The sequence below is a fragment of the Macrobrachium nipponense genome, chromosome 35, assembly GCF_015104395.2.
Source record: "Macrobrachium nipponense isolate FS-2020 chromosome 35, ASM1510439v2, whole genome shotgun sequence".
In the NCBI taxonomy this organism is placed as follows: Eukaryota; Metazoa; Arthropoda; class Malacostraca; order Decapoda; family Palaemonidae; genus Macrobrachium; species Macrobrachium nipponense.
Genome location: NC_061096.1, coordinates 16756050 through 16771576, shown reverse-complemented (window position 1 = coordinate 16771576; position 15527 = coordinate 16756050). Strand labels below are relative to the sequence as shown.

At 35.6% G+C, this 15527-nt stretch overlaps 1 protein-coding gene across 2 annotated transcripts in view; it reads left to right on the top strand.

Moving 5' to 3' along the window:
* The window catches only part of LOC135208441 (dentin sialophosphoprotein-like), a 65904-nt gene that overhangs the window by 39578 nt on the left and 10799 nt on the right, over positions 1-15527 (top strand). For both annotated transcript variants that reach the window (XM_064240627.1, XM_064240628.1), the window contains exon 2: positions 3826-5482. In XM_064240627.1, the coding sequence (XP_064096697.1) occupies positions 4392-5482 (1091 nt within the window). In that variant the 5' untranslated portion in view covers positions 3826-4391. The remainder of the gene's footprint in view (positions 1-3825; positions 5483-15527) is intronic.

The window sequence follows — 15527 nt, the reverse complement described above, 5'->3', positions numbered from 1 at the left end:
TTTAAAAATATAAACTGTTAGAAGTAGAAGAATTTTATCATTTCTGTCCAGGAACATTACAAATTAAATTTCTTCAGGGTTTAAAAGCATAAATTTGACCTAAGCAGTAAAACCTAGACACTGTTTAGAAACATAAACGTAAAACCTTCTGTATGTTAAGAAACTGAAATTGAACACTTACCAAGTTTGGGCATAAAGAAATTACTGCATTTTAGAATTACTAGAAATTATAAGAAATCAACGCTCTATTTTATGTAATCATTGCCCAGTTACTCATTTTTCTATAATATCAGTCTGTTTTTCAGTGCTTTCTTTATGTTTTGTTTGGTTATCTTTCCGGATCCATTAAAGCATCTCCCGATAGTGAAATTTTATTTTGCATATCGCTCTCGGTATCAATCCATGTTTACCAAAGCTATCTTAGGATTCTAAAAGTAATCTTTTGAGATTCCTAAAACTTCTCTAGACTTCTCTTTTAAAAGCCAAACTTTCTTTGAATATTGATAGTGTAACAATACTAACTTATGTATGGAATATTTTTATAATCACTATAATTAGTGCGCTGATTACACCTGGGTAATTACCAATAAGGGTTGGTCACAAACCTAAAATGATTGTTCTTATAAAAGTTTGAAAATATAAAACACAATGGATTTCGATTCTGAACTTTATCGGGCACCTTAAAATACTTTTTTTGAGGACTCAATCATTTTATCGCAATGTTTGACAACTTGAGTTTTTAAGACCTGTACATTCATCCTATATAGTTCAGTAATATTTCGGCGTTATTTTATTTGTTTTATTCGTGGATATCTTAGAAAAAGTTGATGACTTCGATTAGGTTTTCTCAGGCCAGTAGAAAACAAATGACTTATCATCTGTGCAAGTCGATCGGTATATGGATATATATATATATATATATATATATATATATATATATATATATATATTGTGACGAAGTGCCAAGTATCTGGTTACTACACTTACCAAGTTACCATTCATTAATTGTTACCTCACAAAAGCCAGACACCTGAACCCTCATCACAGTTACTAAACGACTGAATACTCTAAAGGCAACAGTGATCCCTTAACAACTTACCAGTATTGCAGAAAATCAGACTAAGTTCATCAAAACAGGTGTGAGGTAATCTTGTAAGTAATTAAATTAATCAAAGGGCATCACTCCATCAACAACTTTAAAAGTCTAAGTATTTCCCTGATTTCAGAAATCTAAGTACTTCCCTGGTTCTAAGTCACTTCAAGTTAATTGAAGGAAAACAGATCAATTACCACTCTATGTTTCTACCTAAGCTAAATATAATCATAATTAAATACAAATATACTGGTGTAAGATAAAGAAAACACTTATAAAAATTTTAAATACAAAAATTTATTATTAAACTCAAAATTTATAAGTGAAATTCACAATATCAGGGAAAATTGCTGTTACTTGAAAACAAAGTAAAGTTTAATTAATTCTTGAATCAAATTAAGTAAAATTAAATCAAAAATAATTTATCACAAAATTCAAGGAAATTAATTCAATCAAAATTCAAAAGTGTTAGGCAATAATTGAAATTTGGAAATTAATTCACAAGTGCTAAACAACAATTAAACTTGAAAAGAATTCAAGTAAATGCAAATTAATTCAAAAGTGTTAAATTTAATTAAATGTGCAATGATTAATTAATGAAAATAACTAAGTCAATTAAATTGTGAATACAAATGGAAATACAGAAAAATGTGGAAAATACCAAAATTGCAAAAGTATTAATCACACAGAATATAAAATAAAAAGCACACTTCAACAAGAAAATGGACAAATGCACAAAACATAAAAATAACTTCAAATGAATAAACACAAAACACAAAAATTTGCAATGTGTAAAAACGTAAATAGTTTCTTTCAAACCACTGTAACTTAGTTATTAGTTTTTACCAAACCGTAGTAACCATCAGTTATTAGTTGCAACTAATAAAAATATAACACACTTTACCTTGGTATACTAACTTCTTTCTTTCTATGGTGCAGGCTTGTTTCACACTTCCACAAAACCAGGTGCTGTTACACAACAATGTTTGTTCAGATTCCACAAAAAACACTAAATAACCTCTAAGAAATATCAAATCTGAAATTTACAAGTTACAAGTGACCATTCAATAAGTACGAAATCGTTACGTTACTTTAAAATCAAAAGTGCTATGCAATGGAGAGAGAGAGAGAGAGAGAGAGAGAGAGAGAGAGAGAGAGAGAGAGAGAAATCTGAACGCCTCACGGTTCTAAGATGTAAGGAATAACTTCTCCCTTACGGAAGCTGGACAGTGGAGACGACACAAAACGTTTTGGGCAATAATTCTTCCAGAAGCTTCCATTATGATGCAACTTTACATACAAAATGTGAAATCTGCACATGGCTTTGACAAAGACGAACGCGAATGAGACGAGTATACATTCATGTTTGTTCCTGATCAAGACGGAGGTCGAGCGATAATTAAGACTGACATGTTTTTAAAAACACAACGAAGACTCAAGCTCCCTTAATCTCGAGGAGATGAAAAGTTACTGAAACAATTCTAGCTTTGAACGGGCAAAGATATTCTCTTTCTTTCTACATTCTAGGTTATATATTCTTTTACATTATGCTATGCAAAATCTGAACTCACATTTAAAACATCCTATCTCTAAGCTAGCTAGGAATCTGAAAAATGTTGCACAATCCTATACATAACATTTTATACAGTCAAAGAGGGGATATATGCGTTTTGAAAGTAGCAATATATATATATATATATATAATATATATATATATATATATATATATATATATTGCTACTTTCATATATATATATATATATATATATATATATATATATATATATATATATATATATATATACGAGGATGAGGAAATGAGGCAATTGTAGTCATGTTTTATCGTACTATGGCACTTTTTTAATTTTGTTTTCTCACGTAATAATACGTGATTATGTAAACGAGTTTCAGTCTTTAGAGTAGATCTCTGAGTCCAAAAGTCTGGCCACACCTGATCTGTACGAAATAAACTGTATGTGCTCACCACTCAAGACGACATAGCTTTTCTTGCACTTCAGATATTCACACGAGGTTCTTAATTCGAGATAAAGCAATGCTTTATTTACTCACTAAAGTAATCTCTCTCTCACCCAGTCACAGCTGTTCCCTTCTCGATGTTGAACGTAATACTTCATGGTATTTACCTAACAAGAGATGAAACGCCAATTCTTCAGTTTATTAAATGACCTTTACTCTACCCCTTTTTTTCCAATGAAATACTCCAGTGTTATCAGGAAAAGTTTCGTTATCAAGTCAAGTTATTGAAACTGTCAATTGATTGAGAAATCAAGTGACTGCTTGCTCAGGGTGTTCATACTGAGACAGAGAGAAGAAGAGCGCTTTAGCTGTAAATTCGTCGAACACTCGTACTGACACAGATGTACGTAGGCACGACTTCCACTCGCGCATAACTTATACAATATTATAATTATTAACCATAGTTTCGTTACAGCATATGCTAGTGTTTAATTTGGTCATACTTTTTTGTTTGATGACATTGTTAGCAGCCATGTTTCTCAGTAGTACAGCAATTAGAATTCAGTTCATTAATGTGTCTGGATTTAAATTACATTCTTTTACGGTTTGCAGAACAATTAGCATTCAGTCATGCTAATGATAATTATACTAAATACCATATAAGGTATTAAAGCGTTCATGAATGATTAGCGTTTCACATAACGTTATCAATAAAGTCATTTCAAAAGAACTAATCGTTTTGTTTTTATTTGCAGGTGTGATCGTGAAAGCTTTCGAATTCCTCTGATCGTTTGATTGATTGCTGTATGTCACAGACTGGCTTCACAACAAGGATCATCAACCTAGCACACAGTGTCGAAAAAGTATCTCCACAAGGAAGCGATCAGTTTCAAATACCTTTATGTATCCAGAGCTTCCAGCAAATATAGCGTTTGGGTATTTGTGCACCGGTGCTGTAACCGACCTTGCTTCATTCTGGTTTAGTTCAGACGGCTGTTGTTGTTGGGATTATAGCCTTACTAACCCCTCCCTCATCACAAACTGCGATGCGCATCTTTGAAAAGACCAGCCAGGCAGAAAAGCCTGATCTGATAATTTATTGATGGTACTGAACTGAGATTTGTTTGGTGACTGCAAACGTTTTCTTCAGTTGCGTGTATTTCAGTGAACGAGGCTGAGTTATCAGCCAATTGGGACGATATCTAGTGCATACAAAACAAGAAGACATTAGGGCAAGTGAGACATTACAAGTTATCTTAAAGTATTTTTTTTTGTGTGTGTTATATTTCCACGAACTGATCATCATCAAAACACTGAGAAAATGCCTAAAGTATTTGGCTGGGCTAAAAAACTATCTGGCCATTCGTCGAAAAGTTCCAAACGAGATTCCGATTCTGAGAGCACAAGTTCAAGCGCAACACAAAGCCCCGAAAAGAAACCAAAGGCTTCAGATGGTGACGGTTTCGTTCGCAACCCGACGTCCGAGAACAGTCAAAATGTCGACAAAAAGTCACTTCCAACCAAACGACCAAGTTTTATCAGGAGGTTAAGCCCGGAAAAACGATATTCCACAGATAGCAGCAAATTATCGCCCGAAAATGGCCTAGCTCCCGACAAGAAAGGTGGCCTGGAAAAAAGGCATAATTCAGACAGGAGAACGAGTCCTGAAAAGAGGCCCTCTGGGTTTGCTCAGCGGTTTGCCTCCTTTAGAATCAGTAAGCTGGACAAATCTTCGAAAGCTAAAAGGAAGAGTCCAGAACCAGAGTTATCAGAAAGCACAGAAGTTCTTGAGCAAAATAGTGAGACTGAACTACGTCAAGATAATGCGCCTTTGACATGCACAGGCGCGTCCTCTCCGGTTACGGCGAAAGAAAATGTGATTACTGGAGCGGTTTCTGATTCAGGTAATTTGGCTGCAAAAGAAACAAGTACCAATCCCGACAGAATCTCGACTCTGGACCAAAAGAATAATTCTTCCAACGAGCCAGATTTGAATAATGATTTACCCATTATTCGTTCACATAATGACCAAAATTCTAATGACTCTTCAGTCATAGAGAGAAATATAAATCCGAGAACATCAAGAGTTCCCGCAAGGCAGTCAATATCAGAAAAGCTTTATGGGGAAGTCATTAAAGAATTTGACAAGATTCGTACCACAAAGCCTAGAGTTCCCAAAATTGAATCCGAAGTCAGTACAAGTGATGATTCTCCGCGGAGTGCATCGGTTAAAAGTGCCAAGTTAGACAGCGATAACACTGAACAATGTCCCAATCAACATGCTGATGATAAAATCGCAAACAGCAGGTTCACAGTGTGCGCCGTTTGTGAAATCGGGGACGAAAAGTCCGACTCTGGTGACAGTGATAAAAAAGACCTTGTACCGGCACCAGAAAATGCAAAGGAACAAAGGTAGGTTATCAATAATTGTCGTCTCTCTCAAGCTTTTTTTTTTTTCATTGTTTTGAGCTAAGCAGATTTATCGTATGTGAATTATTGTTCATTTGTTTGTATTTTATGATCATTTCGATTTATGAACCATTTGGATATTTTATTTAATATATTTATTACGATTTATTTCGCACTGTATGATGTTGCTTAATTCTAAAGTGCTTAATGTGGAAATGTTTGCAATAGGCGCAGCTGACCTTATATGATGGTGGATTTCATGGTAGTATCAGAAATACACACACATAGGTAGAACTAGAAAAAAGCTAAAACTTTAAAAATCATACATAAGAAGTTAATACCAATACTTATGTAACTTTGAGACGGGTAATCCGGCAATGCAGTTTCCTTTTTCGTAGTAGCAAATCGTTTTTAGGAGCACTACTCATCTAGGCATCTTTACAGTGAATTAAACGTGAAGGACAAATATCCTCTACGACGTTAATGTCGTATATTCTTTGAGCTGCTTGTAAACAGTTTTGTAGGTGCTGAAGTACTGCCGTTGTTGCAGTGTGCATATATGTTTAGCATCATTACAGCGATTATTCCATTATTGATATAAAATAGTGAGCAACACTATCGGGATAATGTTTTCAAGAATGGGCCGGCTAATATACTTACTATATAAAAAAATAAATATTTTGATATCTCTCCTCTCTGGTTTATTTTATTCTTACTTTTCAGTTTATATCAAGGCCCCCAGCCTGGGGTCTATGGTTGCCCCTCTATATTCCAGTAGCCTCATATCCGAGGACTCTTTTCAAGGTGTTAACCGTTCCTTTGAGGGGAGCAATCTGCACCTCATTTATACTTGGGCAACTTGGTATTGCTTGAAGATATTTTCTCAGGTTTCTTTATAAGTCCTGTTGCCCCTGCCACCACAGGTATTATTTCTAGCATGTCTCCTGAAATGTCTATTCAGGGGAATATACTTCAAGTGCATGTGCAGGAACTAAACTGAGAGGTTTATAACCTGGCTGGATTAGTAATTATCCACAAAGGTGATCTTGAAATGAAAATTTTCATACTGACTCACTCTTAGAAGAAATGAAACAACAAGGTACGCCAGAGCCTAGTCTTAGCCTTAGCCTGGCCCTACAGGAAGGACATCTTTTAGCTGCGTTTAGTTTTAAATCATATAAAAACACCAGAAACTTGATTCCAGCTTTGTTTTGTTCTAATGAGGTAAACTATCTCGACAAATTTCGTGGTATGATAAACGTGTTTTATCAAAATTACATAACCTAAACTTGCATAGTCGCAAACACATTTAATGATTCGTAGTTACTGAAAACCTTGAAGATTTAATATATTTTTCAGTCTCAGCAATGATTATTTTTAATGTCAAGAATTAAGCTTTATGATTAGTAAAAATAATTGGTGTACTTCCCAGGGAGCGCACAAAAGCTTCTTTCAATTACAAAATATTTCTTAGAAAACCCAACATCTTAAGTCTTGTCGGTGAATTATAGGAGTATATATTTAGATATGGCCTGTGCGTTACTTCATCATGTGAAATTGATATTCCACTTTATAACACCTTTCTTGGCGTAACATTCAGAAAGAGCTGTTAAGTAAATGTTACAAAATGATGATCCCAAATTCAAAGTTTGGAAACTTGCTATAAACCTTAGGAGTCTGATGTGAAGGCAGTTTCCCTCATCGAGACCCGAGACGCCAATAGATTGAGCGCAAGTTCTTTAAGGTTAAGGGTTTTTTAAACTATAGCAAGACTTTGTCTAGTTGGTGATTTCCACAGAGGCTCCTCGTTGCTTGCTATTATACCTAAGATGGAAAAACTATTTAAATATAAACTTTTGCAAAAGTATTATCAAAATGTCCCCAAAGTTCTTCCAAGCAGCTTTCTTATACCAAGAGGATTTTGCTTTACATTCCAACTTATCTAGGCTATCATAGTAATGGAGGAAGCTACAGAGATTTATATAGAGGAGCAGATTACCCAAAAATAAAAGTAGAATGAAAGGAAGAGATTACAGAAATGTTTAAAAATCATTGTCAGTAAAACAACTTTATGGTAACTGGAAAGGAAGCAGAGAAAAAGTACGATCGGGAAACTGGTCATGGATGCTGCTGGAAAGATCTGTGGGTAAACTCAATACTATGTATCGAATGTAATAGATGGTATCACAGGAGATAGACGGGACTGCAAAATATATGAGATTGGCGATGGCTGAGATGTATTATAAGAAGAGAAGACGGGGAGCGAGTGAGGAGGAGCGCATGATCAAGGTCTAGGCTCTAGACTAGAGTCTAGACCTTGCGCATGATGTAGTGGAAGGCCGAGCTTTTGAAGAGACGGTACTACAATTTTTATGTTACCTTGGATACTTTCTGGTCGCTGAAGAAGGTACCAAGGACCAGTAAAATGGGAGAGAAAGTAGCAATAGCCGAGATGGCTTGGAAATAGATGGCTAGCTCACTGGTATACAACAGTACCACATTAGTAAATAGCAAAAATTTGCGTGCATAAGGGCTGTACTATCCGACATAGCGAATAAGCGGACAATTACAATTACAAACCAGGGCCCACTTGCTTGATAAGCGAGAATGCTACCAATAACACCACAAGGTCCATACATAAACAAATATTTTATATATATATATATATATATATATATATATATATATATATATATAATATATAAATATATAATATATATATATATATATATCTATATATATATATATATTTATATATATATAATTTATAATATATATAGATATATATATTTATATATACTTTAATATATATATATAATGATATTTTATTTTTTTATATATGTAGCAATGGGAAGCGCCATCTACATATCAGTAAGCACACAAAGGCCAAAACCCTGATAAGCATTTTACACAGCTTTATTGGGACATGTTTCGAGTATTACTATCACTTGTTATCAACCTACAAATTGAAATGATAATGGCGTTACATTTCTTATAATAAAATTCACAATAATACAGCAAAAGTACATAAAAATTATAAGAATGCGTTAAACGGTGGCTAATAAAAGAACTTTAAATGATGGCTTATCAAAACTAATGAATAAATAGAATGAAATAAAGCAAAATACAAAATTTAAGTCACAAACACTGATGGTACAAATAAACAATAAATACATTACTTAAGGATTCAGAGCCGATGAAACACGGTTTTTCTGCTACACCTTTTTATCAAAGCATCGAATAAAAGTGAAAGTTGCCAAGTGTATATTTACAACCATGCTTAATTTTTGCATGTATTATTTAGTACCTAAGCTCGATAGTTTTGATATTTATTGAGTAAAATGAAGTCGCCGATGCCGGAACCGAGAGAATCACAGAAAAGGATCCAAAAAACCATTTGTGACTTAAACATAATATGACGTCATTAGACTCCGCCCACACACCAGTTAAGCAGTAAGTCACTAACACAGTCTAGGCTTCAACAGGATATAGAATTGTCCCCGTGGTTGCAAGACTGCATTTGTGCTACGGTCTTGCCACTTTGTATACAAGCAAGAAGACCCATAGTAAGATTTGTATAAAAGCAAGAAGACCTGTAGCAAGATGTACTCTATCGTGAATAAGTATTATTTCTATAATGGGTAATAGTTACTAGGCAACACTCATCCTTTGCTGCAGCAACTAGAAGGCTATAGTGTCGAATCCTTAGGTAAAACAAAACGGACTGTATTTTTTATTCCCACCCTAAATAGATGTAGGTCTAACCAATGAGCTATAGACTGGTTCATTATGTGGAGAAACGACGAGAATATCAAGAAAATGGAAGAATTCCACGCTAACAACATATCTGTTCACTTCCCCCCAAATTCCCCATGTAGGCGGAGTTTGTCCACCTCCTTGTTGCGTCAGCAGGTGAATTGCCGTGATGAGCATGTACTACCTCTAAAGTAGGTATCACACTTGTCATTTCTTGCTCGCGGTTTTGGCCAGCATCCAGCCGATGCTCGCGAGCAAAAGTGTTGTATCGTCACACTAGGACCTCGTGGTTTCGAGGAGCAGTAGGAAAAAGTAAACAAAATTGATCAGCTGATATCATCATGGCTCCCAGAAATTGTTAGACTGTTGCAAGATGTGCTGCAGTGATGTGTTTTCGGAATCTTATGTGGATGCAAGAGTAACAAAAAACGTTTGTGGGTTCGAGAGTGGCTCAGGAGAAGAAAAGCCAAAGGTCTGAGAGTACATCCTATCAGCAACAGCCATCTTGTTTGTTTACACTACGCGGTTGCTAGCGGTTCGTGCTGGCTGCTTCCCGTCCAGTCGGGAAGCAAAAATCTCGAGCTGAAAGCTCCCGGTTTTCCATTTTCGGCAGCAACGGCTCACTGCTGGAGAAAAAAAGGCCTAGTGTGAGGCCACCTTAAGATACGTCATCGCCTACATAGTTACCCTAGGTGGGACCGTGGGAGGCGACCCCACCCAACTGGGCAGACCTTGTCTCTCTTGGTCTTGGTCCCAGCAACTGTTGTGGAAGTTGTGGTGATACCTCCACATAATAATAATAAAATTATTGAGAATGATAATGCAATCAGGAGGAAGATGACAAATCCTTCTCGTCATCATTGCTATCGCTGAAGCCTAGGATGGGCATCCTACTAATATCAATTAGTGTCATTGGGAAGTGGGCAGAGCCACCCACAGTGAAGAGATATTTTCCCCAGATGTAAACTCTTCACAGTTGGGTGGAGTCTCATGACGTCAGAGGTTGTCACTTTAGTGTTTGAAACCCTTTCCTGTGATTTTGATGGCTCTGGCATAGGAAACTCACTTTTACTCTGATAAGTTCCAGAACTATTGAACTTAGGTACTAAATAATACTAGCAAACATTAGGTAGGGTTATAAAATATGCACTTGCCAACTTTCACCTTTATCTGATGCTTTGACAAAAAGGTGTTGCCGAAAAACCGTGGTTCATCGGCTCTGAATTCCTTAGTAGTCAATATTCAAACCAGTAAAATGCAGACTAAAAACACATAAGTGAGGTTACAGCCACATTTCTAGCCAAAGAAGGCTTTATCATGAAGGAATATAGAACTTCTAAAATGTAGTCTGTAGCAAACTGAACAGGGGTTAAAACAAAAATCATCAATATGTAAAAGGTGCACAGCCTTCTCACTGTGTTCTCTAATTGCACTGTAATTAGGCCTTGAGAGATAATTGCCTGTACGAAATTACTTACCGAGGTATTTAAACCATCTCGTCCAAGCTGATCTGGCAGTTTTTCCGACGAAAGTGGCATCACAACCACTACACTGCCATTTATAGAACTGATTTAACTGAAGGCTTGATGGTTTAGGGTCCTTAATATTAAAGAAATTACTTAATTTATTTTGCAAAGTAAAATATATTTTGATATCCAGCTGAGGGTAACCAGTGGACAAAATAGAAATTAATTGCTTTTTTAAATCGTAACTGTGAGTTCCAGTAAAAGATAAAGATAAGTAAATAACAGGTTTCTTTACATTAGCGGTAGTTTTGGGTTGTTTGTTTATATATTATTTTGAAAGTTGTTAACCAATATATGTATTCACGCAATTCAATGGATAGCCATTGTTTTTTTAAAAGCGTCCTTAGAAATTCCAATTCTTCATGCAAATTCAAATAGCTAGAAAAAATATTATATGCCCTGGTTACTAGCATAAATATCAAATTAATCTTATATTTCAAAGGTGAACATTTGCGTTGTATTTACGTAAGCCGTTGCCAACTACCAATTTCCGTTTGTGCGTGGACATGCGTGCCTTGGTATCTGAATGTGTGAACTAAGCATTAGGGCTTAAAATCCAAAAGGACAATCGTCTAGCCATTTTTTCTCCATAAAACACATGAAAGCTTTAGCCAAAGATGGTCCTGTACGGGATCCCATGCTTACACCATCAGTTTGCTTATATAACAAACCGTTCAACAAAAAATTACGTTCTATGGTAGCTAAGACTAAAAGTTCCTTTGACTGCGACCTGTTAAACCCATTGACAATATATATGTATGTATATATATATATATATATATATATATATATATATATATATATATATATATATATATGCATGTATGTAGTATGTATGTATGTAGTTGTATGTATGTATGTATGTATGTGTGTGTGTTAAATTATTCTGAGTAAAATCTTCATTGGCTCAGGAATTTTGTTAATAGGTATTCCATTCCCCTTCCCTAATCCTTTACTAACCACAGGACAAAGGTTCTCACAGTCACGTTCAGACCTTAGAAAAATCATTGAACTCTCAAAGCACGTTCGTTACAGCCACATTGATAAAGCGCCCTTTCATTCTTTTGGTTGATAGACGTTTAACCGGAAGCGGAGAAAGTGATAAAGAAATGTGGATAATACGCGTCTTCTTTCAATTCCTCGGCATATATAGTTTTAATTTCACAGTGGATGGAAGCAGGAAGAGCGAGAAGTTCAAATGACATTAATCTGTATATTAACTGTTAAATGTGATTTTCCAATAGTATTGGGACCTGATGTACATCTCTCTCTCTCTCTCTCTCTCTCTCTATATATATATATATATATATATATATATATATATATATATATATATATATATTATATATGTGTGTGTGTATAGTATATATATATATATATATATATAGATATATATATATATATATATATATATATATATATATGCGAGGGATAAATAATTTTTATAAAGCTTACAGTCACATCGAAGACGTTCGTACCTGCCCAGTCGCCTTTATTTTCGCCATAAGTATTGGCTACTTGGTGCATAGTTTGTCAGCAAAGACATGCACATGAAACCACTGTAATATATTCTGTGGGTGCTCACAACGATTTTGGCCGAAATTTGTCAGTGAAATAGTTGTACTTGTTTCAAGTGAATATTAACACAGAGACGATGTGACATTTTTCCGTAAGGCGCCTTGAAAGAAAAGTTGATCATGTTCATTCATATTTATCAATTATGTTATTTATTTAGGAGGTTTAAAATATCCGACCGAAAGCAAGTCATTTTAAAAGAGCATAACTATGTCATCGTGCCGCTGCATGCTTGCCTATGAAGGAAAATGAGCTCCAAAATACTTCATACCTTAAGTATGAGTTCATATACAAACATGACTGATGATACTGCCACAGTATCTCTTAAGTCTCTGAATGAAGTCAATTGACTAATGTATGCATTATAAGTGAAGGTATTATCTGTTCAGCAGATTGTTCACAGGTTTATTTTTTTAAATTTTAAAGTACTACCTCTGAGATCTTTACATCTAGTTCCTTAAGGGACTTTGCAGTGTCCCCTTCGGCTCCAAACTGCAGTCTCTTTCATTCCTTTTACTGTACCTCCATTCGTATTCTCTTACTTCCATCTGACTTTCCTACCTCTGTTAGAGGTTTTCCTCTTCTTAACCTTTCAAACCTTCTTACTGTCAAATTCCCTTTCAGCGCGGAATAACCTCATAGGTCTCCGCGCTTGGCCATGGGCCTAAATTCTATATTCTGTTCTGTTCTGCATATATTTCATAAACCTAGAAATAACGGTATTTTATTATGGGAAAAATAGGCCTTATTCTCATTATTAAGAAAAAAATCGTTCAAGGAAATATGTCACTGAAAAAATCTTTGCTTAATTATGACAACTCTGAACACCAAAATACTGTTTTATGAATCATGTCCATCATTTTTCACTAATTTACTGTTATTTCTATTTTTTTCATTTTCTTTGATCGTCGACTTTCTCGTCATAGAAAAAGTTGTCTTTTTTTTACCTCTCGTAACTTTAAAATCTTTCTCCTCCCAAAGTTTCTTATGGTGCCTCTCTTTCTTTCTCCTTTCCATGTGTAATTTTTCTGCAACCTGGTTTAGTAAACTATACTTGACACACAGCTTAAATATACCCTTTGAGTAGTCAATTGAATACTTCAGTATTGTTTAGTCACAATTTACTTGTTGCAAAACTAATAATTTTTTATTACATGAATCCCACAATTTTATCCCCGAAGTCAATTTATATAAACAAGTAACAATTACGCCGCAGTTACTTCGGCGGAATCGAGTTTTCTGTACAGCATATAATGCTATATGAAACTGTCAGCCATCACCCATGAAACTTGCAGCCACAGCCCGGTGGTGGCCGTTGTTGTTAGCACCCATAATGCTGCCAGACGCATGATCATGAGTAAATTTAACCTTAAATAGAATAAAAACTGCTGAGGCTAGAGGGCTGCAATTTAATATGTTTGATGATTCGGGGGTGGGTGATCAACATACTAATTTGCAGCCCTCTAGCCTCGGTAGTTTTTAAGATCTGAAGACGGTCGGACAGACAAAAAAACACTCTCAGTAGTTTGCCTTTGCAGAAAACTAAAAACCTGGCAGAATTTCAACGGAAAATCCCGCATTAATAATCTTGTGATGATCCTTCAGAGGAATTCAAAGTTTTTATTTTATTTTAAAACTTGCGTTATAGAAGTTTACATTAGATAACAGCATTAATTCTGAGCTCCTATCCTCTTATAGCTTGTAGAGAATATCTTAAATTGTAAAGGAGAGAGAGAGGAGAGAGAGAGAGAGAGAGAGAGAGAGAGAGAGAGAGAGAGAAGAGTATTTGGATTGAGTTTGAAATGAGCGTTGTATTCCAATGATTTCAAAGACACTGATTGTAAGTGCTGCCTGTGCAGTACTAGCAATCATTGAAGGGGTTCATAGTACGATAAACCATGGTGCATTTTATTACGATACTGAAAGTCAAACAGACTTCAATTTGTATAATTTCTTTCTACAACTGAGTAGCCAAAAGGTTTCATATTCCAATGAGAACTGTGCTGATTACGCATGAATAGATATTTTACTACCCTGAATGTCCTCATCGTTTACCCAAATTTACACAACATTTATAGTATAATGTAAATAATGATAAATCTTAGAGCAGTTGTTATATGTTGTATCTTAATTTTCTGTGTACTTCCAGCTTCATATTTAAATGTTGCCATTCCTTGAACAGAAAAGTATTGATGATTTCATCCATGAGTTTGTCGCACTTGTTTTACTCTATTCTCATTACTACATTACAGTATTTATGAACAATGACTGATTGCTAACAAATCTTTAGTTGTTTATGAAATACCACTGTATGTAGTGACGAGAGACCTGGAAGTCTTTTATCAAGAGGTTGTAGCTGTCGTCAGTCGAAAGTAACAGTTACCCTGCTTTAACCTTTTTCTCGTCCCTCTTAACTTGACTGTCGTTGACAGGACTCTCTTGTCCTTCGTTTTGTCTCCCGGAAATAGTTTAGAAAAACTGTCCACATTCATAAGCTGCGCAGTTACTTGAATCGTCATTATCACCTGAGCGTTAGAATAAAGGTTCGAGGCGGAGTTAACGAACTCGAAAATTGCAGTCTCCCCGTGGAAGATGCGTTTATGTACGTGGTGTAGGGTTTCCCATATCATATTACTTTAATTATCTATGAAGTAGGTTTTAGATGGCTGCTCCAGTTGTCTGATATTCTCGTCCTGGCCAGGGATACTTTGTATTGGACTTAAAAGGCTGCACCAGCATGTGGTGGGACAGTATGACGAAGCCTCTGCTTTCCGTAGTTGCTGTGGCCTGGGTCATCTTAATTAGTGATAGAGTGGGCAGGTTGTGGCTAACTTGACCCCCCACGCGAACCCCTGCCACTCATGGACCACTGTAGGCATTACTTAAGGTTCTTTGCAGCGTGCCTTCGATCCCTAACTGCATCCCCTTTCATTCCTTTTACTGCACCTCCTTTCATATTCTCTTTCTTCCATCTTACGGCCCACCCTCTCCTGTTATACCTTTCAAACCTTTTACTGTCAATTTCCATTTCAGCGCTGAATGACCTCATAGGTCCCAGTTCTTGGCCTTTGGCCTAAATTCTATATTCAAACAACTCAACTCTGTATTCAGCTCAAAAGGCTCTTTCAACCACTGGCACAACCTCATAAGTCGGTTTGAAACCATTTTTGTCTTGTAAGAGAATCTAACTC